This window comes from Dendroctonus ponderosae, unplaced genomic scaffold (genome assembly GCF_020466585.1).
Source record: "Dendroctonus ponderosae isolate FM_Combo_2020 unplaced genomic scaffold, Dpon_F_20191213v2 Dpon_F_20191213_1, whole genome shotgun sequence".
NCBI lineage: Eukaryota > Metazoa > Arthropoda > Insecta > Coleoptera > Curculionidae > Dendroctonus > Dendroctonus ponderosae.
The window spans coordinates 20,611,136-20,635,274 of NW_026017110.1; the positions used below are offsets into that span (position 1 = coordinate 20,611,136).

At 36.0% G+C, this 24,139-nt stretch overlaps 3 protein-coding genes across 7 annotated transcripts in view; 2 read left to right on the top strand and 1 right to left on the bottom strand.

Annotated features, from left to right (window-relative positions):
- The first annotated feature begins 7 nt into the window (after positions 1-7).
- LOC109546337 (leucine-rich PPR motif-containing protein, mitochondrial) lies at positions 8-7,690 on the top strand. 3 transcript variants are annotated; one of them, XM_048661775.1, is made up of 15 exons: positions 8-482; positions 2,164-2,324; positions 2,597-2,969; positions 3,019-3,241; positions 3,298-3,486; positions 4,959-5,160; positions 5,272-5,484; positions 5,539-5,756; positions 5,817-5,984; positions 6,140-6,297; positions 6,358-6,573; positions 6,636-6,803; positions 6,986-7,217; positions 7,272-7,434; positions 7,497-7,690. In XM_048661775.1, exons 1-15 carry the CDS (start codon positions 376-378, stop codon positions 7,613-7,615), a joined length of 2,910 nt encoding a protein of 969 aa, XP_048517732.1. In that variant the 5' UTR covers positions 8-375; the 3' UTR covers positions 7,616-7,690. The 3 variants fall into 3 exon arrangements, with proteins under 3 accessions (XP_048517732.1, XP_048517733.1, XP_048517734.1); XM_048661776.1 differs by having other exon boundaries at positions 2,173-2,324; XM_048661777.1 differs by lacking the exons at positions 4,959-5,160; positions 5,272-5,484; positions 5,539-5,756.
- Positions 7,691-7,772: 82 nt separating this feature from the next.
- On the bottom strand, positions 7,773-10,570 carry LOC109546338 (40S ribosomal protein S13). The gene is made up of 3 exons (XM_048661783.1): positions 10,411-10,570; positions 10,094-10,221; positions 7,773-8,157 (listed from the first exon to the last, which is right to left on the bottom strand). The coding sequence occupies exons 1-3, from the start codon at positions 10,431-10,433 to the stop codon at positions 7,853-7,855; spliced, it is 456 nt and encodes a 151-aa protein (XP_048517740.1). The 5' UTR covers positions 10,434-10,570; the 3' UTR covers positions 7,773-7,852.
- A 66-nt stretch (positions 10,571-10,636) lies between these two features.
- Positions 10,637-24,139, top strand: part of LOC109546334 (PHD and RING finger domain-containing protein 1) — a 28,678-nt gene continuing 15,175 nt past the window's right edge. The window contains exons 1-10 of one of the 3 annotated variants that reach the window (XM_048661774.1): positions 10,637-10,819; positions 10,874-10,992; positions 11,492-11,686; positions 11,789-11,917; positions 11,976-12,076; positions 12,131-12,291; positions 13,001-13,196; positions 14,419-19,480; positions 22,107-22,235; positions 22,574-22,936. In XM_048661774.1, coding sequence (XP_048517731.1) covers positions 10,966-10,992; positions 11,492-11,686; positions 11,789-11,917; positions 11,976-12,076; positions 12,131-12,291; positions 13,001-13,196; positions 14,419-19,480; positions 22,107-22,235; positions 22,574-22,696 — 6,123 coding nt within the window. In that variant the 5' untranslated portion in view covers positions 10,637-10,819; positions 10,874-10,965 and the 3' untranslated portion in view covers positions 22,697-22,936. The other 2 variants (XM_048661773.1, XM_048661772.1) reach the window with 2 other exon arrangements.

A 24,139-nucleotide genomic window follows, 5' to 3' on the forward strand; every position in this document is an offset into this window, starting at 1 on the left:
AGCTGTGCCTTTGCGTTAATAGATGGCAGCAGGTTAGCGCGGGTCCAACAAAGTGCGAGAGAGTGGGCTATCTATACTTGTCTTTATCTATGGTCAATAGTATGTAGTCTGTGGTTTGGGTATCGGCTCTACACACTCCCCACTCTTTCCCGTCTTCCGTCCCATGCCCACATCTTCAAACGGTGGGGCAAAATATATTCGGTCGTTTATGAATGAATCGCTCTATCTATACTTAGTTAATCTATGGTCATAATAATGTGTTTGATTTCTCTTTGGTAAAACCACATTTAGATGATCTGTCTGTCACTCCAAACTAACCTGGAAAAAGATTGAAGGTTAAAAGTAAATACAAAATATTTTGAACACAATTTCGAAATGCAAAGAATAAATAATGCTTTCGTACAGTATTTACGGTCGAATAGCTTTAAAAATTACCGTAGTCCCACAGTGAGTGTTTCAGTACTTTACCATAGATTAAATAGGTAAGTTTGAATTATTTTTACGAATTGAAAATTTTTAATTCAAATTCTGCTGCATAGCTTGGCATATATTTTAGTTTTGGTTTATTTTTATTCAGTGCCATTGCTTAAATCCTCTTGTCTTTCACAAAAGCCCCCTTGTTAAGGCAAATTCAATACATTATAACTGACACAATTTAAAACTTGCAATGGCTATATATCAGGAATTAAACATGTGTCGATGCTATTTCTATAAAATATACGAAGGGTAATTTTTAATAATAATAATTTATCAGGCCCTCGTGTTCGAAGATAACAATATGTTCACCTTATATGTCTTGTTAGTACCGACTTTACTTAGTGGAGTTTCTTCATGTGTTCAAATAACGAATAAAAAGTCGTTATCTTATTTTGCACTCTTAAAACCTGCCATCATACCGATGATGCTCAAAAATAGCGAAGTAGCGACGCAACAGGACATTTTACAAATAGAATTTCATTGTGGAGTGGGCGTCTATTCAAAACAAAAAATACATTTTAATGACCCTTATTATTGTTACTGAACAGAATAGTATGAGTTTGTAAGCCATTGGCTAATTCGGGGGTTTGAACTACAATCAATGGGTGATAAAATTGATTAGAAGACAATGATTTTGCTTTATACTTTCTTTAGGAGCATGGCAAAGGTCTAAGATGGAGGAAAGCAAAATTATATTTTATAGACAATTTATGTGTGGCCGTATTTTCGTAGCAAAAAAAACATTTCTTATAAGTTACAGATACTTTGCCACAAAAAAGCAGTTCGAACCGAAGCAAATTTAGTATTTTCCTAGTTTATTACGACCTCGTGTTCGAAGTTAACACCTTATACCTAGACAATATTTAAATTAACAACTTTTCTTAATAGTATTTTTGGCCAAATTGCGGTTTTCAACCACGTTTCACTCATTGAAATTTACTATTTTTCAATAAGATAGCAAAAGACATTTCAACTTATTTTGAAATCTCATTCTGCTGATGTAGAATGCAAATATACAGGATGTACAAAAAATTATATCGTCACTTTTTGTTAAAATTTTACATTTTATTACAACGAATTTATTCCCAACTTTGTCTAGCCTCTGCGTCTTTTTCAGTCACACTGTATAATGATGTTAATGTATTTTAATAAACAAAATCTAAGGGTTTTCGAGAATGTTATAAAGGTCATTCAATCAAGATCGTGGCCAATATTAGACAAAAACTAAACTTGTAGAGTTTTTTTATTAACACTAACACTAATCTGTGTTTATTATCACTGAATTGTTTTACTTAAATGCTCACGGTTCATGGAATTTCCTTTTCGAGTTCCAATAATTGAAAGGAAAACAGCCACTGACTGCTGATGAATTAGGAAAATTACAGTTTGTACGCGGGAGAAACAACAGCACCAACCATATGTTGAAAAGTCGCGTATCAACATTCAAGTTGCTGAGTTTAGCTATTTTTGCAAAAAATGCAAATCTCATTAATTTCCCACAGACTCAACACATCTTTAAAAATATATTGGAAATACCTCCTAGACACCTGAAATATTTTCAGCAAGAAAAGGGATACATTTTGTTCAATTCTCCATAAGAAATAGCCGTTTACTTACCTATAAGCAATCTACCCGTTTATAATTTTCCTATAAGAAGTCAATAAACGAAATATTGATATATATTAGGTACTATAGGTGTTTTAGTCAGGCGGTTAAGAATTATCCCAGTCCAAATGGCATATCCGACAAGAAAAGATTTAACGTTGAAGATTTAATTCAATACGTGAATACTGGCAAGGTGTTTTACCTCAAACAACTCATAAATGTTTATCCTACAATTGAATTTGGTAAGTAATGATGTTGGTCCCTTACTTGTGAACGGTGAACTTTTGCAGATTTAATTAATTATTAGTGAACGATTATTAATATGTTTTATAACTCCAAAAAATTGTGAGAAATTGCTTATTTCCCTTAATTATACGAAGAAAACTTCCGTTAATTATATAAAGAATCTCACTGTATGTTCAGTAAGGATCCTGAAGCCACAGGTCCTTTTCAGAACTCAGAAATTGATGCTAAAGTATTAGCTTAGTGTCTATAATATCAGAACTTGTTTTAGATAAGCTTAATTCTGAACAAGCTAAACTATTGCTGGAACTATGTGGATCAAGTGTGGTAGATTCATCTTGCGATCAGAGAAATGCTCTGTGCCAAAAACTATACGAAGACATGACACAAGTTAATAAAGTAACAATCGACGTGTTGAATAGATACATCAAAACTTGCACTGAAAATAAACACTTGGTTCCATGCGAAGAGCTATTGGGAAAATGGTCCAGCGATGTGGATACGTATAAATTATTGTTTGAAAATGCGAGTGAAGTCGGTGCAATGAGCGATATGTTCAAAATTCTGGAGTTAATGAAACAGCAGAATATTGGTCTAGATGGTGACATTGTAAAACATCTAGTTTTGGGGCATGTTATTCAAGGGCAAGTTGTATTCATTTCGCCGATATTTATGCTAATGTGTTAACTTTAGAGGATTGAAGTCAGCTCATACCGTACTGAGCACGCTGAGAAGTGCACAGATTTTCGAAAATAATGACGTTAAACTAGCAATATTTAAAGGGTTGATTAGGCGTGGTAATTATATGGAATTTAAAAAGGCAGTAGAAATCTACCCTATTCAATTAACCGGAGACCAGCTACTAAGCTTCATTGAGGAAATGGGACTTAATGGTCTTGAATCGTGGCTGGCTGAAGTTCGTGGAGTAAACTTTTGTTTTACCTGACTAATAATACAGTTGTAATATTCTAGATCAAAGGCTTTTACAGTCATGTTCCAATTAGCAGAACATTTCAAATTGATGTTGAGAGACTTTGTATACATTTGATACACATGGATCAACCTGTAGCAGCTATGAATATTTATGCGCAGTTTGTAGGGCTACGTCCTAATGTGTCTTTTGGGTGGTCGTTGCTTAAAGAAATGCTTCACTCTGAGATTGTAAGTAAAATATACTGAAATTATATGTAAGTGTATTTATTATTGTGTTAAGTGTCTCCAGTTGAACTCTATTAAAACTAGATGATATGGAATGTAATTGGAATTCACGTAGATACAATGCTTCAATTGTATGAATTGCGAATAATAATAAATTATATAAAAAACGGCAAACGCAAGCACACACGAAATGGTAACAACAAATTGAATAGTAATAACAAATAAAATGTAATGTACGCAATATTATAAAAAAATATATCAGGCATTCAAAAGTAAAAAACAAAAAGGTTATACAAAAATAACTACAAAATAAGGATAATAAAGTGATATAAGGATAAGGAGCTTCAAAATAAGCCACAGTTTGACAAAGGCTGTCTAGATAAGTTCTATATTGTTGAGGCGGATTCATTGTTTTACGAACTCCTTATTGGGTATTTCGGCTCAAAAAATGTTTGACAGAATTTTCTCACGTCTTTTATTACAGATTGATAAATAGGAGATAAATAAATAATAAATATATAGGAGCACTATTTATCAATCTAATAAAAGACGTGAGGAAATTATGTCTTTCTTAAAGACAACAATTTTTGAGGCGAAATATCCAACAAGAAGTTTGTAAAAAAAAGGCTACCTGTAACTATCTGTTAATGAGAAAAAACATCATTGCCGCTTTGACTTTTCATCAAAAAATTGTAGAAGAATACTTTTTTAATATCAAAAATGTTCGTAATTTGAAAAATAGATCGTAATTTTTCGTAATCAAACGTGGGATCTTTTCAAAATAATGGTTAATAACAAAGTTGAAATTCGATCTTCAACTGTTAATATCTTCTTGAAATTTTCGGAAAAAAGTTTTTGAATATTTTTCTCGTACTTTCTAAGTGGGCCCCTATATACCCTTAAAAGGAATGACGCCAATTTTGAATCACCCTATATATTTAAGGGAATGATTTAACGTGTTCTGTAACAAAGAAATTTCCGATAAACAGGTCCGGCAATGTATCGATTCCAAGACGCAGGAAATAATATTTTTACTTAAAAGATCATTCAAATATATTCGTAATTTTTTTTTAAATTTTACAACGTTCTTGGTAATGAGCGGCTGATTTGAGGTGCGTTATATTTCTTTAGATGAAGAAACCAAAAATACAACTTATTTGTATCGTGAATCATCGTCGTATTTTGCTGGGTTTTCAAGATAAAAATAAAAACATTCATTTTCCTTATTTGAAATTATCGGCCATGACTGTTTAGAGACTTTTTTCATAAAAAGATCTGAGAAATCGCACACCCTGTAAAAAATAGTACCTTTTCACAATATCTAAATACAGCAGCGCGGCAACTTCGCATTTGAAATTAAGAAAATAAGACGGATCACCCTGTATGTCGCTCTATAGATAATAAAGATATGCTGTGCAAGTCAATCCACAGCTGGTTGCAACTTTTACTAAGTAGTCATATGAAGTATTTTGTAGGACATTGCTACTATTATATCGTTAGCGAAAAATATATCAGAAAAAGAGATGAATCCATGTATTATGGAGAGTTTATCGGAGTTGGCCCTAAAGTTCAAGTACGAAAAGCAAGCTTGGGCTCTTTTAAAAAATTTGGATTTTGTTAGGCCGCACTATTTTTGGCCGCTTCTTGTGGAAAATGGTAGAACTAATGGCGAGATTGGTAAATGTTTGTATTACCTTTAAATAATTACTAAAATTTTAGTTGCATTCCAATAAACTTTAGTTTTTCACAAAGCTTGGTGCTTAGACCGAATTATTGTTGCAATTTCAGGAATATTTTCCACATTAACGCGCATCAAGGAGTTTAACGTAAACCTAGACGCCGACACGCTAGAATTTTATGTACTGCCGAATTGCGACTTATCGAATTGCAAATTGCTTCTGTTAAAATTGGAAAACGTGGGATTTACTGTACATCAAATATTGAGTCCTTTATTGGTGGTTTTATTAAAACAGAATGAGACTAAGATGGCAGCTGAGTTATGTATGCATTAATCAGGAAAAATGTTTTGGTGAAACATTGAATATTATGTTTTAGGTAGCCTTTACAATGTTAATATATCTCGAGAAGGGTTTTTGCGGTTGCTGGCAAAATCTTGGTCATCTACCAAAGACTCCTCGTCCGTTTTAGTACTGTTGGCGAGGTATTGTGAGTCTAATCAAGTGGAACAAGATTTAGTTGGAAGCTTTCTAATTCAAATAGTAAAACTTGGGATGACCACAGCATATTTTTCGCATTACCTGGCTTTAATGAAGGTAAAACGTGTGTGCGAAGCGGTAGTAATTTACTTCTGGTGTAACCAATAATTATTACAGCTGATAAGAAAGCAGCGGCTTAAGGTCACGAATCAGTCAGCCTATACCCTCCAAGATATCTGCAAACCATTTATCACCACTACCGTACAAAAAGAGTTTGATTCTATTATTGCTTCTCTAGTAGACTTGGCTCTAAATCTCCCAGATTCCTCTTCGATTATTCACCCGGTAAGTTATTCTTTATAATACATTATTATAAATAATTTCTTTTGCTATGCCTTTCGATTTTTAAACCATCATCAGATCAAAATAATTTTCTGAACTGACGGAACTGAAATAATTCCTATGTATCAAGTAACACGAATTACTTTGCTTGTGTTTAGAAAAACATGAACTTGGATGAGTTGGAATGTCATTTAATAGAATTACGTGAAAAAAATATGGAAATCCGAGGTGTTCTTCGCAAGTTGATCCAGCTACATGCCGGCAACGGAAAGGTTCAAAGAGTGAAAGAACTAAGAGAGCTTTTCCGGCAATCTGGGTTGGTTATTTTAAATAAATCTTCAAAAATGTTGAACTAATGGATATGATCAATTGTTAGATATTCGGAATCTGCCGGAATGAAAAGCGCGATAATGCATAGTTACATCGTTGGAGAACAATTAGATGAAGCCATCAATTTATATGACGAATTGAAACTTTCACATCCTGACTTTAAATTGGATAACTATAAAATTATAGATCTAGTCAAGCTTTTAGTAGAGAATAACAGATTTAATGAGGGCGTGTCGATTATCAACGAACAAAGTTCTAAATCGTAAGTTGTCTATCTAATCTAAGGGATTGTGTTTTATGGTTAGCCTGGTTTTATTATTTTAGCAAGCAAGCCGGTAATATTCAAGCTATTCAGAGAAATTGCAGGGCATTACTAAAGGCTTGCAAGACTGAGGAACAAGTAGAAGAGATGTTCGCACTTCTTATGAAAAATGGTTTATGTGTTGCATGTAATGTTACTCTCGGGCCTCTAATAGAAATTTGTTTGAAAACGTGGGTGAATTACTCGACATTTATATTATGTATACAAAAAAATATTAAGACATCGCTTGAAACTATTTTTTTAAAAACGTCATTTACCCAACATATTTTCAATATTGTTTAACTGTTCGATGGCATCAAATTACAGTAAAACTTACCAAATGTCTATAATACTGTATTTACCTAATTTTCAGTGGTCAAACAGGCAAAGCTGTAGAACGATACATAGAGTTGTCCCAAAAATACAAATGCACACCTTTTCAACTTGAAATTTTAAAAGCAGTTTCCAAAGAGCAAAACTCTGCTGTGTTAGATAGACTATTGAAAGCGACGGAGGCTGTGCATGGATCTGCAGCTGCCCAGTTGGGATTGATCGCTGCACTTGCTGAAAATGGACAGCAAAACGCGTTAAGGAACGCTTTACTTGTAAGAACAGTCACAAAGTTACAATAAACAGGCAATTTCATAGAAACTTTGTAGAATATGACCCGTCCTATTGACAGATTATTGGAAAAAAGATGTGCTAGATGGGCTGAAGAACGGAAACTTGAACCACTTCAATGCCTAGCCAATGCCAGTAGTCGGTTGAAACATAGTTACGTGGACATTGATGTTATACATAATAGTATAATTGATATTTATGGTAATTATCTTTTGAAAATGAAATATTTACAATATTTAGGGGGCAATTTAATTATCTTTCAGATATCAACAATGACTGTGATGGTGCCTTGGCTTTTTTCGACAGCGTTTCCGACGAGAAAAGTTCACAGCTCGCAAAACGTGTCGAGGAGATGCGAAATAAAAGCAGGGCAAAAATATAGTTTGATTACAAAATTATTTTAACCTCAACATTTTAGCATTTGTGAGCATACAGTTTAAAATACAATACACAAGAATGTGCTTTTTTATTTTGAAAGAACTGCAGCCTTTTCAATTGTTTGCATTCTAGGGACCAGGAGCATAAATTACAACGAGAAAAAAAAGAACACGAGTACCTGACTCAAATTTATTTTGTGATAATCTTTTTCAAGACATGAAAAAAAATTACGACATCTTATTTAGGCGACAAGTGCCGACGCAGTCGAAGACTCATACTTCCAGTTGGCTGCAAGGACATTCTTTTTTTTGTAGTACCTCGCCAATCGATGAATTCGGGACTCGACTAAAATTAGGCGGAATTTGCCGTCCTTATCCTTTCGGCTTCTTTCCAAATGCTTCCTGATCGCAACAGCTTTCTTGATGAGGTAATAAAGGTCTTCTGGCAGGTCAGGTGCCAAACCCATAGCTTTCATCAAGCGCAGGATTTTGTTTCCGCTTACAAAACGGACTTGAGCCACTCCGTAAGAATCCCTCAAAATTACACCTGCAAAGAAAAATTACAGTTAAGAGTTAAGCATCAGTACGCTTTTAAAAGCAACGTTTGCTCATACCAATAAAAGTTGTGAAAATTTGTAAATATAGATCGGAGCTCCGTGTAATACATACAGGGTATTATAGTTTCGCCAGATATCAGGCTTCATTAACTGTGCTTTAAAAAAAAAATTTGTTTTCAAAATTTATTGCTTAGGTTTTTTCCATATTTCCCCCCATAAATGCAAATATTTTATGGACGCTCTCGAAACAATTCGCCAAACGTAATATAAACTTGGTATATGTATCGGCATTTTAATTTTTTTGAATTTGAATGCATTTTGGTGGGCTTATAAATTTAATTGACTCAAACTTAGTATATCAGTTTAAAACTTTTAGGTGGAGAATGGAGAATCGTTTATCTGAAAAGTGCGGGTCGAGGCAGATACTTCACCTCCAATGCTACGATAAAATTTTAGGGGGGAAAACTCAATTGTTTATAATCGGCGATAACAGAAATTTAAAGGGAGTGCTTCGCGGTGGCTTCATAAATTTAAAATCCGATATGGCATTCGGCAACTATCCATCACAGGCGACAAAATTATCCAGTGACGAGGGAACTGAAGAGCCATTCAAAGAACTGCTTCGAAACAAAGTCCGCAAAATGCAGTTGCTGCAACAAATCTATAATGCAGCCATCACTGGCCTTTTTTGAAAATTACTCCCTCAAAAGGGACTACCTGATCAACATGAGGCTTCAACCCCAAGTAGAAAAATGAGCGAAGAGTAAATTAACAAGAGACTTGACTCAAAATGAAATTGTTAGCGATAGGTAGATCTGGAAAACCTCGTTTTTTCGAAAATGAAAAGTTACCGATGACATACGCAATACATAACGCCAAACGAAAGCATGGATTACCAAGATTTTTTTTAAATGGTTGGTTCTACACAGATTTGGTTCCGATGGAAAACAATGACAGAGCTGAATATATATGCAAAGGCTCTCCTAAATTTAGAAAATGCACCAAGGCACATAGAAGATTTATCTTCAGATGACAAATTGTTACAATATTTGCGGCACCTAATGTAACACCATTAGTGCAACCCATCAAGCGATTAAGTTGCATTATAGAAAATGTCTTCCGAAAGTGAGGATAGACTTAAAAAAAAAGTAGTGTGAAACATGTTAATTTGATTGTTAGTTCAATTAACATTGAAGTGGCTGGGGCTTGGAAAAATGTGTCACCCCAACTTATATAATAATTAAAAGTAATGGAGTAAACTTATTGAGGAACAAGTTGATGGTTGGTATGAAGAACACCTATTTTATGCGTGGAAGCATAGAGAAACATTAGAAGACATCGACAAAAAACTAACGGATGATACTGGATTGTTAAACCAAATTGGTGAGGATTTCACACAGCACGAAGTTATTAGGTAATTGGGTTATGGATATTTTGGAACATGTTCAAAGAGAACTCCGTTCTAGCTCTAACGAAACGGACGAAAACGTAAAGTTCCAACGTATTTCTCACAGAGGCAGTACAATGTTTCAAGATAAGCACAAAATGGGATTTGCAAAATTCTAAATCGGCAACATATTTTAACTTTAACAGAAATGAAAAAACGGAATTTTAACGGAGAGCAAAGATTTATTAAGGCAACTAAATCGCAAATTTTCTTACACGGACTTAGGATTTACACATGCGTATTACACCTATGTATAAAAATTAAGCCATTTATGTGCACAGTTATACTTTTAATGTAGGTATTATTTACCTAAGAAATTTTCAATTTAGCTAAAAAATTGCAGTAAAAATAAAGAAATTTAAATTACAGACGTTAAAATAGTCGTTAATCTGAACAATTATTAGAAGTCACTTAATTCCTCGATACTTTTCTTCTGATGGTTTGCATATCAATTTATTAAGTTCAACTCCAGCCCTTACCGATTTGAGAAGGGGTAAGGCCTTTCTTGCCCAACTTCATGATATGGTCCTTTACTTCTTCTGAAGTTATCTTGAGCCATGTTGGGACACTACGTCTGTATGGGAGGGCTGATTGGGCAATACCCTTACTGAAAGTAGGAAAAATACCCAAATCACATATGATTGATTTCAAGTGATGAAATGAACATGTTACTAGTATCCACGCGGAGATATAACCTGCAATCGGTCTTCTTGAGATATTTTATTTACGGACTTTTTATAAAGAGGAAAAAGTTGATTATGTGAAGGATTTCGCTTCGACTTGTAAATGTACGTACCCAGGAGCGTGCATTCGACCCATTTTTTCTCGTTAGAATAAAACACGATCTGCTTGAAAAACAAGCGGACGTCGCAAAGCTTCACTATGTAAAAGGCAGGGCCCACAGAACATACCCCCTAGGGGAGATATTTTGTGGCTAGTATGTAGTCTGTGGCAAAAGGAGGAAATTATAGACCTGTCGTTTGTCACATCATTTTCTACGGATGCTACGAAGGTTGCACAATGATGTCAGATGACTGGAAGAAAAAATAGTTGTACAGTGTTGCTACCGTAAATTTAGTCATGATGATCGATTGAAAGAAAAAGACCAGAAGCACGGAGGCAGGAGTATCGCAAGGAGCAGTGCTCTCCCCCTTGCTATACAACATATACACAAGCGACATCCCAAGACCTGCCAATACCATAGAGTAAGTAAAATTTTACTTTCTCTATGGCCAATACGACCCTGGCACTCTTTGCAGATGATACGGCCCTTCTAACATCCTCATGTCGCAAGGACTGCATCAGGCAACAGCTACAGCTTGCAATTGACGAACTACATCAGTGGTTCAAAATGTTTTTTCGAAGAAAAAAAGCTGGGGTAAGTGTTTATTGATTAAACGATTTTCACCTAATACTTATGACTACTTTTTATTGCTAATTAGATCTCACCACTTGCATTTCCAAATGTTCTGAGTTATTTACATGTTTTCCAACAATGTTGAACATGAGTTCGGCTACTTTTCTCTGTTGTTTTCTCCTGTTTTCCCCTGTTTTCGCAACATCTCTTCTTACTTATACTGAAGCTCCCACATAAGCCCCTAGATCTTGGAACTTTCCATTCTGGAACAGTGCTATCATTTCTTCAAGCTCTGTTCCAGGATGGAAATAATGCATGTTTACATTTGCCAATTAAATTATCCCAGGAAGCTGACCACTCTGCAGATCGCAAGTAACATGACGGTAAACATTTTAAACTTAGTATGCATATCAATAGATGCATGAAACTTTTTGTAGCAACGCAACTAAACTCCTAAAACTAAAACTAATCCTGAAATCCAATTTAATTTGTATTACTAATTCACCTGTGATTCTTGCAGATGTTGGAAAGTGATTCTGACTTTTCAAGTGACGATGACCTAAGGCCAGTCTTTAAAAAGCGAAGGGGACCACGCGAGACAATTCTAGTAAGTGAATCAGACAGTGACTTGGTTGTGCCAAGAAGAGTGAGGAACCCTTTAGTATTGTCAGACTCTGATGAGACCGATGAATGGAAAAGCGATATTTCTGAAGAGGTAGGCAAATGTAGGCCTATGTATCAAATAGATTTGCAAATCAAAAATCATAGTGTACGGCGTCATTTATCTCCAATAAAATGTATATATTTTTATTTCAAGACATTGTCTTTGGTGGAAAAAGGCGCAAGCTCTTCGGTACCATCTCAAGAAAAAGTTATTGAGTCCGACTCTAGTGATGGACTCTCAGAAAAATGTCCAATTTGTCTTCTTTCATTCCAACTGCAAGAGGTAACCAGGAATCTCCTATTATTTTAGCACAAACGTACTGAAAGAACATATATTTCAGGTAGGGATACCAGAGAACTGTGAACACACTTTTTGTTTGGAATGTCTGCAAGAATGGTCGAAAAATATGAACACTTGCCCCGTTGACAGAAAAGAATATCAGTAAGCTTTTAGATGGTTTCAGAGAATTAAATAAATAAATTAACGCTATTCTAGCTCAATCACTGTTAACAAGTTTTTAAATGGTAAATTCCTAAGAAAGATTCCAATTGAGAAACCTGTACTTCAAGATGAATCTGTCAACATTATTGAAGATCCAACATTTTGCGAAATTTGTGGATCAAGTGGTGACGAAGACCGAATGCTTCTTTGTGACGGTAATTTCAATGTATTGTTTATTTATATTTTTCAACGGTTATCAATCGAAGACAAACCCTAAAAATACATGAAAAAATTCACAACAGGAACCTTGAACAATTCGCGCATTGACCGGATTTGTATGAATTATTTTAATCTTCGAATAAGGGCAAACACTATATAACTCCATTCCATTTAATAGAATACATTGTAATTTAATGCTTATTCAGAGAGGTTTCTCGGGGTTAACATCAAGGAACATTTTTTCCGGAGTCAACTCTGCAATTTTCTGTGTACGAATTTAAATTTTCATTGTTTTCTGATTCGAAGTCTAAAATCTTTCCGACAAACAACTGTTCTCCATTTATTACATTCAAGTATTTCTGCGCTCAAAATACGGAATTTTATTTTCAGAATTTTTGATTAAAAGTTTTGCTCAGCTCAGCAGATCAGATGATATATTGTGTCTGTCAAGTGTTGAGAAAATTGTTTACGGAGTGTGCAAGTTTTGTAAAAAATGGATGCATATGTTTTAAAATGTGTCAGACGATTTCAACCAAAATCTCATAGTTTATTTAGTATACAATTTTTAACACTGTATCTCAAAGCTTTAATCCTTGGTTTTCGAACGTATTCGATATTGACAAAGCAAAGCTTGTTTTAACGTTTCATATCCCACTAAAACTGTTCACACTTTTTATGGTTATATGTTTTTTTTTTCAATCTCAGGATGCGATCTCGGATTCCATCTGTATTGTCTAGAGCCTCCACTCGCTGAAGTTCCTGAAGGTTCATGGTATTGTAGTCAATGCAGATCCTTGGAAAGAGTACATATGAATTTGAATGAAGTTGGCATTTGGCTTAATGAGGAAGGATCGAATTACGTTGGTAGTTCTTCAGCACAAGGGCAACCAGCACCATTTAGGTGATTGCATTGTTTTTAATATTTTTTTATACATAATAGATAATTTGTTGTGTTTTAACATGTTATTAATTAAACTGATATATGCTCGAGACTTACAATTAATGATATTTAAAAAGCCATGACAATGGCACACCTTCCGCTAATCCAAACTATCCAAGTGAATCGTTTAATATTTTTATGTCCGATTTATCTGTTAATTGTTATTATATTTTTCAAGAACGCAAGTTTCAAAAAATTGCATGCAATATTTACCAATATTTAGTGATTTTCAAATGATAAGGAAACTGAAGTTTTCATATTAGTTACAACCACTACACAATATATATTTTTAATTAACATTAAAATTTCAATATGATTTTTCATTGATTGGTTTATTTATTAACTGCAGCGTAAAGCTAGAAAACCTTTAATTATGCTATAAATTGAGAATGATTTGCAATTTTACTTATACAAGATATCTAAGAAAAGCTATAATTTTTTGTTGTGATTTGAACATCTTGTGTATTTTGATAACGTTATATGGCCCTACTCTGCCCGGATTCAACTGCACATTCAAGATAATTTGGGTTAATTAATTTATGCAATCAATTATCTATAAAAGTGGTTTCAGTTAAATATGCTTAAAAGGGCAAAAAGAAAAGTTTGCATTAATTTTATAACACTCTGGGTCGATGAGGTGTTGTTAGCACGTTTATGCAAAATATAAGTTTTATTAGGTACCTACTTATCCATTGGTTAAATTATTTAGGATGTTGTCAAACATGCATGGTAGATGACGTATTTGTTAAAAGTGTACTTAAAAATAACTTACTGTTTTATGAGTAATGTTTTTTAGGGTGCGTATTTTAAGTGTATTTGCAATACTAACTTCAGATTCACTAAATTATAGAGCAAATTCAAAATTAAAATAATTCAATTAGTAATGTAGGTACAAAGATTCACACGCTTCCTCCTATTCAGGTTAAAGTTAAAGTTATAACTAGTTTGATCAAAATATGCACGATGTGTTGAAAGGATTCTCCGAGACAGAGCAAGCACTTATGGTTCAAAAACTATTAAGCTCTATAGATTGATTCCAATTTTAGAACAAAACATTTTTAATTTATGGTAAACGTAGCACTCTTTACTTTACCATTTGTTTTTATTTTGGACTAATGGTGCAGGTGAGGCAGTAGTGTACTATAGATTTTTTTTCACTAAGCATTCTGTTTTTTACTTACAGGAGGATGACACGTACTAGACGGACAGAACGAGAACGCAATCAAATAGAAAATATCAGAAGAAGCCAGCGAACTCGTGAAGAGGCTAATTTGAGAAGCCAACCTCGAGATCCCAACGTGCCTTCAACGTCTGGCAGTCGCGGCTCAAGAACCCGAACTAGTCGAACAAAAAAATCTACAAAAAAATCAGGTAGAAGGAAGAGCTGTCGTACAGTGTGGATTCTGAACGATCATGGAGAAGCAGTACCCGTGCAGTGGAAGGTATCTTCTAGAAAACGAAGGTATAAACGGAAAACTGGGAAACGACGGAATCAGAAACTGTCCTCGTCATCGAAAGAATCCTCTGTTAAGAAACGTTTAGCTGGCCAATTGGGCATGTGCGTTCCTAAAAATGTGGGTCAATTATTACCAGACGTTAGAGTTTCGGGAAACACTGGTAACAGTATGGGTCATGTTCGTTTTCAATCTGGAATTACTCATCTGCATCTATTTGGTAGACACGATCAATTAGAATACTTTTCACAGTCAGAGGACGAGGGTATTTTTAATGAAAATGAAGCTGGTGGAGTTCACAGCTTGTTAACCAGAAGAATCCAAAACCCCATGGCTGGTCTGAGGAGAGTTACTCGAAGAAAAGCGGCACTTGTCGATAATTCCACAGTGTCCAGTTCCACCGATCTCCTAGATAGCATTTTGAGATCACAAGAAGAGTTACTGTCAAAAAACTCAATAATGTCGGTGGATTCATCAGGAAAAGTGAACATCGTAGTCAAGAACAAGGAACCAGGTTTAACTAGTTATATTCCAACTAAGCCAGATTTTAATTCCTATTCTGTTAAACAAACTCCTTGGCATGGCCGGAATTATTCAGGCTACAGACCCAACCATAACCGTAATTTTTCCAACAACAGAAATTGGCAAAATAATTCCAACTATTATCAAGGCAGGTATGGGCAATCTGGAAATGTCGGCCAGGGAAATGGTAATTATTTCCATGGTCGAGGGCAGCCTAATGACATACCCCAAGATTATACCCGTAGAACATTGACTGAAGCGGAAATATTGCAAGAAGAAGAAAAAGAAAAGCAAACTACTGGAAACAGTACTCCAGTAAGTGACAATGATGTTGACATATATGGAGATATGGAAAGTGAAACCGTGACTACAACCAGAGACGACGAATTTAGACCTCCGACATCTCCAGTAACTCAAAGTCAAGTTTCCAACGCTAACACCGATGAAGATAATGACTCTGAATCAGGAATGGTCATTGACACTGAAAAGGGTTTTGATGATTCGGTTACATCTACTGTAGGTATTGTGCATGCACTGGCTTATAGTCCTGGTCAACCGACGTCTAGTCCAACTCGGTCAATCTATAGTCCAGGTCCAAGTTACAATCCGGGACAACCAACCTATAGTCCAGCTCCACCGCTTCATGTTCCGGATCAACCGACTTATAGTCCGGGTAACCCTACAGGTAGTCCAGAGGAAGCAACTACTCAGGACTCACTGGATTCCCAAAATATCAGTTTAGGATATGAACAACTTCAGAGAGATCTTGCTTCAGGTTACGATGATCTTCAAAGGGAAATTGCTTCAGGTTATGATCAGCTTCAGAAAGAATTTGCACTAGGCATTAAACAATATCAGCCTTCGCTGACTTGGAATAAAAGCTCAGGCGAAACTAGTTCTACGTCTGTTCCCCCTGCGCCAAGCCAAGCGGTCCTTAGCAAGACCCAAATAAGCGCTTCCTCTATTGGAGGGCCACCGGAAACTGCAATAACTATCGGAAAATCGGGTGATACAAATGGTCCGCATTTACAAGAATTTTCAAGTCTAAATAATATACCAATTCCGCCTGCTGACGATATCAATAAGGTAAATAGTTCAACGGCTGAAAGAACTTCTGGTGATACTTCCATTAATAATCTAGAGAAGAGGAATTATGATGATGATGATTCGGATGATGGATGCCCAAACTTTAGTATTTATTCTAGACAAAGTAAATCCGTGGCATTAACCACAGATATATCCATGCCATCTTCTAGTGAAATTCAAACTGGAAATATAAATTATATTTCGGATGCGGTTGATCCAATAACAGATGAATCAACATCATTGCCAGACTCGCCTCAAAGAGTTACAGTCGAAAAAACTGGTTCAGATCCGCGACTTCAAAAAGTTTCGTCGGAATCGTGGAATCTTGGCGGCTTGTATAGCGATTCCGAAGATGAAACCATAGTGAAAAAGAAGAACTCCTTTGCTATAGAGGACATAAAAGATATGACAGAAGACATTTTAAGTGAAGAGGATCGAAGTTATACCCCTGTATTAGACGAACGAGTCGATAAATCTAGAGAAGGTCTTGAAGGCCTTGATACAGAAATGATATCTGATGATGATCGGAACGATTTTGACGAATCCCATGAATTAAAAACAATTTCCGATGGAGATGCTTTGGAGATTAATGCCAAAGAGTCGGAACTAGAATTTACCAGACCTGAAGACTTCGAGGAAGGCGAAATTGTAGACAAAAACAAGGAGAAAGCCGTCGAACATAGTAAAGAGGCGCCTGAGCGGAAACCTAAAAAGGACAAAGCCAAAAATGAGAAAAAGAGTGAGAAAGACGTAAAGAAGAAGAAAAAGGAGAAAGTCAAAGAAAGTACATCTACAGAAGCGAGTGCCAACAAAGAAAATGTTCACAAAGAAACGTTCAAGAAATTGACCAAAAGCACCAAGGAAAGAAATTATAGAGATAGAGATAAAGACAGGTCCAAGGAGTCTTTGCGGGCTCGTTCCCGCACAAGAACTCCCGATCTTACCGAACGGGAAAAGGAAACAAGAAAAAAGAAGGAGAAACGCAAGGAACTTGAGCGATACAATGTTCGAGCTATAATCGCTGAAAAACCGAGACCTCATCCCAAAGATGAATTCGGTCGAGATTTGCGCCAAGTTTCATCACGATCGAGAAGCCGATCGTATACACCTCCTTTAAAGCATAAGTCACCGTTGAGAACCAGACAGACTCCATCTCCAATTCGAGCACCTAGTCCAGCAACTAGAAGACGGTCCCGATCCGTGTCTAAAACAAAAACCCCGCCCAAAAGTCGAAGGTCACTGTCGAAACGACGATCGCTTTCTAAAGCAAAAGATAAAGCTGTAAAGAGGAAGGCTCGATCTAGAAGTAGGTCACGCGATAGGCAAAGAAACAGCTCTAAAGCAAAAAAACGGAAGGTTTCTACCAGCAAAAACAACCGACAAAAGAAATCTAAAGACAAGAATAAGAAGCGGCAGCGGCGCAGTCACAGTCGAAGGCGAGTACATTCAGGGCAGTCTCGGTCTGTTAGTCCAAGGCGAGAACACAGGGAATGGACACCATCTTTATCTAGATCTCTTACTCCACCTGTACGTGTGGTTTCTCCATCATGGACACCACCTAAAACTGATAGTTCCAACGCATTGCGTAATCAGAATCTTACGGTAATTGTAAACAATGATACTGCTAAAAAGAAGAAGGAAAAGCGAGGTAGAGAGCGGAGGAGAAAAGATGACTCTCCAACCAAAAGGAGACGTAGGGAAAGGGAGCGAACGCCTCCCCCGTCTAAAGAAGTATTTGCATCAGGCGATAACATTTTAGTAAGTGTTAGTTTTAATAATGAAAATGAAACTAGAGATATAAGTACTCGTGAAAATAGAAAAAGGAAAGACGCATCGTCAGAACGGCCAAAGAAAACTAAGGAAAAGAAAAATAAAAATAAGAAGGATCTGACAGGAGTAAAACCTGTAGCAATTATCGATTTAGAGAGATCTCCCTTTCAAGAAATTGTCTCCTCCCCTAAAGATGTAATAGTTCTTAGTGATAGTGATAATAATGAAAATGACGTCCGAGATATTCAAAATAATATTTGCGATTCATCTCAACAAGTTGCTAGCCCTGAAGAGACTCTTAATTATACGATGGGTCCAAAAACACCACCCGAACCGGGCGTTAAATTCGCTTTGCTTCCGAAAGCTCCACAACTGCGTGCAATAAACAATCCTCTTCATGATCCTTTGGAGACCATTGAAGAGGAGGCTCAGGACGACCTCAATAATAGTTCACATAAAGGACCAAATACTCCTCCTGAAGAACCTCCTACTTCGCCGCCCAGTTCTCCAGATGCTTATGATCCTTTTGAGCCAACAAAAAGTAGGTCGCCTACTCCTGAACCTTGTAATGTTCAATGTGAAATCCACGAAGAGGAAAAGCTTCAAGGCCCCCTGGAAAATTTAGATCTGGAAAAGTCTGAGAAAACTCCTGATGCAATTAAGTCGCTAACACCGCCTATGCCGGATGTTCAGCCTGCAGATTCACAAAGTGGCAATAAAGACATTACTGAGGGTAAGTCGCCAGTTGATCGGATCGGGGTGTCTTTGAATCAGCTGATTCAACCATCAATTCCCAAGCCAATAGCGCAAACTGTTCCATTCAGTTCAATACAAACATCAATCATATCCCCAGCCCCTGTATCCAGCACTATTACTATTTCAAGAATAGGCATGTTAAGTTCTGCAGTAACGCCAGCTGCCACTATCCCACAAAGAATCGTACTGCCAAACCAAATTAAATCAAGTCCAGTAAAAATACTTCCGACCAAAGCTGCAGTTAAATCCACTCCGATTAAACCTATGCAGTTAAAAGGTTCGAACAACAAGAAGGGCTCCAAACAGCAAAACGGCAATACTGCGGATGATGCTAATCCGGATATGGATTCTCCATATTCACCTGGATCCAGTGACTATGAGGATCTCTTTGAGCCGCCCTCTGAGCCCGTTAGTGCGACTTCGAAAGTCAAACCGTCTGCCAAGCCGAAGCGATCAATCAAAAAAGCTCAAAATACGTTTGACAACTTGTTTGGTTCTCCAAGTTATAGCAAAAAGACGAGCAAGAAGGTTGCAAGCAAGAAGCCAGTTCCTGCCAAGCCGTTGAGCAAACATGTCGGTATTAAAGTGGATGAAGACAGTTTAAAAATATTGGAGGACTTACCCAACTCTGCAGTGGAAATGCAAGTGAAAGATAAGGTTAGTATGGGATTAAAAGAGATATACAGGGTGGCCATTTTCTGAATCTTTGTATGGGTAACTTCTACATTTTTAAACATAGAGAATCCGTTAAATGGGCAAAATTGGAATTTCGATTGCCTATTCATTACCGTTTTCAAAATTTAGGTACCCGACTTAGTTCCTGAAATATGCTGAAAAGGCAAGAAATCAATACTTTTTTAATTATCATATAATTCGTAAACTGATTAAATTAAAAATAAAGTTAAAATTGTCTTTTGCGTTGAATTCAATAAACTAGCACTCGTTGTCATAGGCAACTTGATTTACGAGATAAAAAACAAGCTTATGTTTTTTTAAATGGTAATCATAGTTGGCTGTGGGCCATTTAAAATCCTTATTTTTTTCTGAATTTAACGATATAACTGTTTGTATGTTTTTCTCCTTTTGTTGGCGCAAAACTTCAAAAGAAGATAAAAAATGTGTAATAGGCTATGGAAACAAGAACTATATTATCACACAAAGCACAAAACAAAAATGAAATAATTAACAGATACAATCATGTTTACTGGGCTAATGAAAATCGTCATCTAATTGAAAAAAGGCGAGATCAACGTGTTTTTTTTTGTGAATGTATGGTGAGGCATTTTTAGTGATAAAATTATTGGTCTATTCTTTTATAATCACAATTTAAAATTGAAAGATATTTACATTTTTTACCAAATGAACTTGAAGTCATGTTGAATAGTTTTCCGTTAGCATCGTATCGAAAATTGGCATATTTTCAGCATGATAGTGCACCTTCACCCAACTCACGAGTTGAATGTGAAGATGCCAAAAAATGCCTCGACGTAAACGAGTCAATTTGAACATTTAATTTAAACGATTCATTATTGTTTTGTGCTTTGTGTAATAATACAGTTCTTGTTTCCGTAGCCTACTACACAGTTTTTATCTTCTTTTGAAGTTTTACGGAAACAAAAGGAGAAAAACATACAAACAATTATATTGTTAAATTCAGAAAAAAATAAGGATTTTAAAAGGCCCACAGCCAACTATGATTACCATTTAAAAAACCATAAGTTTATTTTTTATCTCGTAAATCAAGTTGACTATGATAAGGAATGCTAGTTTATTGGATTCAACGCAAAAAGTTGTACTAAGGGCAGTTTTAACTTACTTACGTAATAAATGATAATTAAAAAAGTGATGATTTCTTGTCTTTTCAGGATATTTCAGGAACCAAGTCGGGTACCTAAATTTTGAAAACGGTAATGATTGAAAATTGATTGAAAACGGTAAGGAATAGAGTTCTGCCCGATTTTGCCCATTTAACGGATTCTTTATCTTTAAAAATGTAGAAGTTACCCATACAAAGAGTCAGAAAATGGCCACCCTGTATATGAGTCCTATAAGGTGTGTCTTTATAACGGTGTTGTATGTGGTTCTTTTCTATTCGTAAGTAACTTTCTTTTCTTGCATATTTCGCATTTGCATCTGACGTTATCTATTTTAGTTCTTTCTGTTCTCAAAAACTGATATTTGTTGTTTTGGCTTGGTTGCCTTGGATGATTGAAGTCTCATCGTATTCATCAAATAACTAACGAGTTACTTATTTTCTGTTAAGTTCTGCAGATCTTGGACCATGACAATTTAGTTCGTTCAGTACTTCAAACGTTTCGGTTTAAGATCTTAATCGGGTTTGTACGTTACATTTTTGTATAGCTCTTGGGTGGCGTTTAAAAGGGTTCGTCCATCTAAAACTTTCCATATTTTTCAGAAGTACGGTATCGTATGCCTTGGTAAGATTTAAAATAATGTATACACATAATTTGTTATGGTGAGTAGCGATTTCATTATCTAGGGCTTGTATCATTACGAATATATCGATGACGGATAGTCCAGCTCTAAACCCAGCTTGTTCAGAAGGAGAAACAGTTCATAATGTTTATACTTTACCGTATTATAATATACTGAGTGCTCTGCAACCGCTCTCTTTGAACCACTTTTATACATTAGAGTTTTTGACTTCCGTCCGATTTAGTTTTTTCATTATTTTGTTAATTGTGGTTATTTATATCCCGTGTCATTAAGTGGGTTAATATTTGCCTTAAATTTCTTGGGCTGTTTTTCAGTAGTTGTTCTTACCAAAACAACTACAGAACTTCCTCCGGCTCCTAGACTTTTCCTATTGATAATTTTTTTATGTGATCATTTATCGATCTCATGCTGTTGCTCTACCACCGGGAAATATGATTTCTGTTGAATTCGACTCATTTTCCTGTTCCGATCTTTTCAGTTCTTTTGTTGATGTAAATGTTTAATGCTGATGTCTTTACCCTAGTACAGTTTGAACTTGAACTTGTCAGGATCGAGCTCGCTATCGATGCTCGTATTTCTCTTAAAACTTCGCTTTATGTACGTAAGTTTGGTGTTAACCGATGTATGTGTTCTCTTTGATGATGCCATTAATTTTTGTTCGACTTCCAGTTGATGGATATTTATATCTTTTACTAAATACACCCCAAATGACATTAGTTAGATGCCGCAAAAATCATTTCATTTCAGTTCTTCAATTTTTTTTTGCATTTTGATGTCGAATTGTAAAGCATATAAACAAGCTTATACGATCATTGTAATCTTTCAGTTCCTTAAAAAGCTGAACAGGCAAGAACGTGTTGTGGAAGAAGTGAAACTCGTTTTGAAGCCGTTCTACAATAAGAAAAAAATCACTAAGGACGAGTATAAAGACATCATGAGACGAGCTGTCCCAAAAGTAAGTTTGTCGAATTTTCACCTGCATATTCATGTGCAACGTAATCCCATGATTGGATTTGCAATAAGAAAAATATATTTTTATCATTCGATATTTATAAAGATGTGCAAATGAAACAGTATGCAAACTAGGCGTTGGTCACAAAATATAAGTTATTAATATAAAGCCGTTTGTAAAATAGTTACTGATAATTTTACATTTAAAAAAGACAGTTGAGAACTAAATCACCCTCTGGAAATATACATGTAACATTTAAATGAAATTTGAAGGCAAATGTAATTTTTAATTCATAATTATCATAGCTCCCGCTTTATTATTTTTTGTGTATTTTTTTGCAGATATGTCACAATAAATCTGGAGAAATAAACCCCCACAAAATTAGGCAGCTGGTTGAGGCCTACGTAAAAAAAGTGAAACATAGCAAAAAGGTTACGTCGTCAAGCTCGTTACCTCAGAAGTAATATTAAGTTTAAGGTAAATTATTTAATTGTGTATATACTTTGACTTAAATTGTGACAGAATCACCATGTGAAAATTATGGTATAGAGTTTCTTTTCGTGAATATTGGATTTTCCTTATTTTTCAAATACAATCTTTGTACATGCCCAATACTTATATTGTTTGATCGATAACGTATCCAATACCTAAAGATAAGCAAGTTTCCGTTGTATATTGAAATCGCAAATAAATTTTAAAACTATTTTTGTCATTTGTTAACATTACAATACAATACAAGTTAGCACTACAACCCATGGTGGGTCTTGGCTGACTGCCCTACGCTCCTCCAAGCCTCCCGGATCTCCAAAAGGTTCGTGTCCAGGGGGGTACTCATTTTTGTGAGATCTGCTTTGATGTTGTCTTTCTACCTCTGGCGTGGCCTTTTTCTCGACGGTCTCTCCCCCCATACCAGTCCCGTCAGTCTAACATCTCGTAGTCTATCGACATGCTACGGGCATCTTAGGCGCTAGGACTTAATTTATTTGACCTGATGCGATACTGGTTGCAATTAGGGTCGTGGTGGGGACCAAACATTTTTCTTTCGAAACGCCTAAGTTTTTCTTCATTAGCCTTAGTTATTGTTTGCCTCGCATCCATAAGAGATTATTGGTCTTATAATGCTGTTATAGACTCTCACCTTTGAGGTTCTTGAGATGCTTTGGACTTGAAAAAGTTGTTTAGAGAGTTTTAGTTGAGAGTTAGAGAGAAAGTTAAAACAGACATCGATTTGCGCCTTGAATTATATCTTTTATTTTCTCTGTGACATAGTTATCGGCTGCAATTGTAGCTCCTAGATATGTGAAACGCTCCACTAATTCAAAATTATAAGTGTCTATTGTTACTTCTGTCCTATTCTAGCTCTGCACCCCTGTCTGTTTATGCACCTACATTTTGTCTTTTCCTCGTTTTTTTTTCCGGTGAGGTTTGGGAAATGCTCTTTTATGCACTCCCAGAGCTGGTGGTCTGTCGCTCTGGTATGTGTGGGGCTCCAGCTAAGCTGTTTACCCACTAAAACCCTTTCCTCACCGCCGAGGTGGTGTTTGGCCTCGCACCGCGGTCATTTCTGTCCTATTGTGCCCTCGTACTTTTACTCCCTCATTATCCCTGTATATTCAATGAATTCCAGAAGAGTCTTGAGGGGAGTTCGCATGATCTGGTGTGGTGGAATTTCATCCCCTCCCAGGAGTCTTCCTCTACCTGTTGCATATGACGTGCAGTGACACATAACATGCAGTTAGTTTCGTCCTCTAATTCGCAACCCCTGCAGGTCCGTTGATCGCTCAGTCCCATCCTGAAGAGGTGTTTTTTGCAGGGGGCGTGTCCTGTTAAAAAGGCCACTATCCTCCTTATTTTTTGCCTGCTGAGACCTAGCAGTTCGTTTTTACGTACTGGTTGTGGAGGTCCCA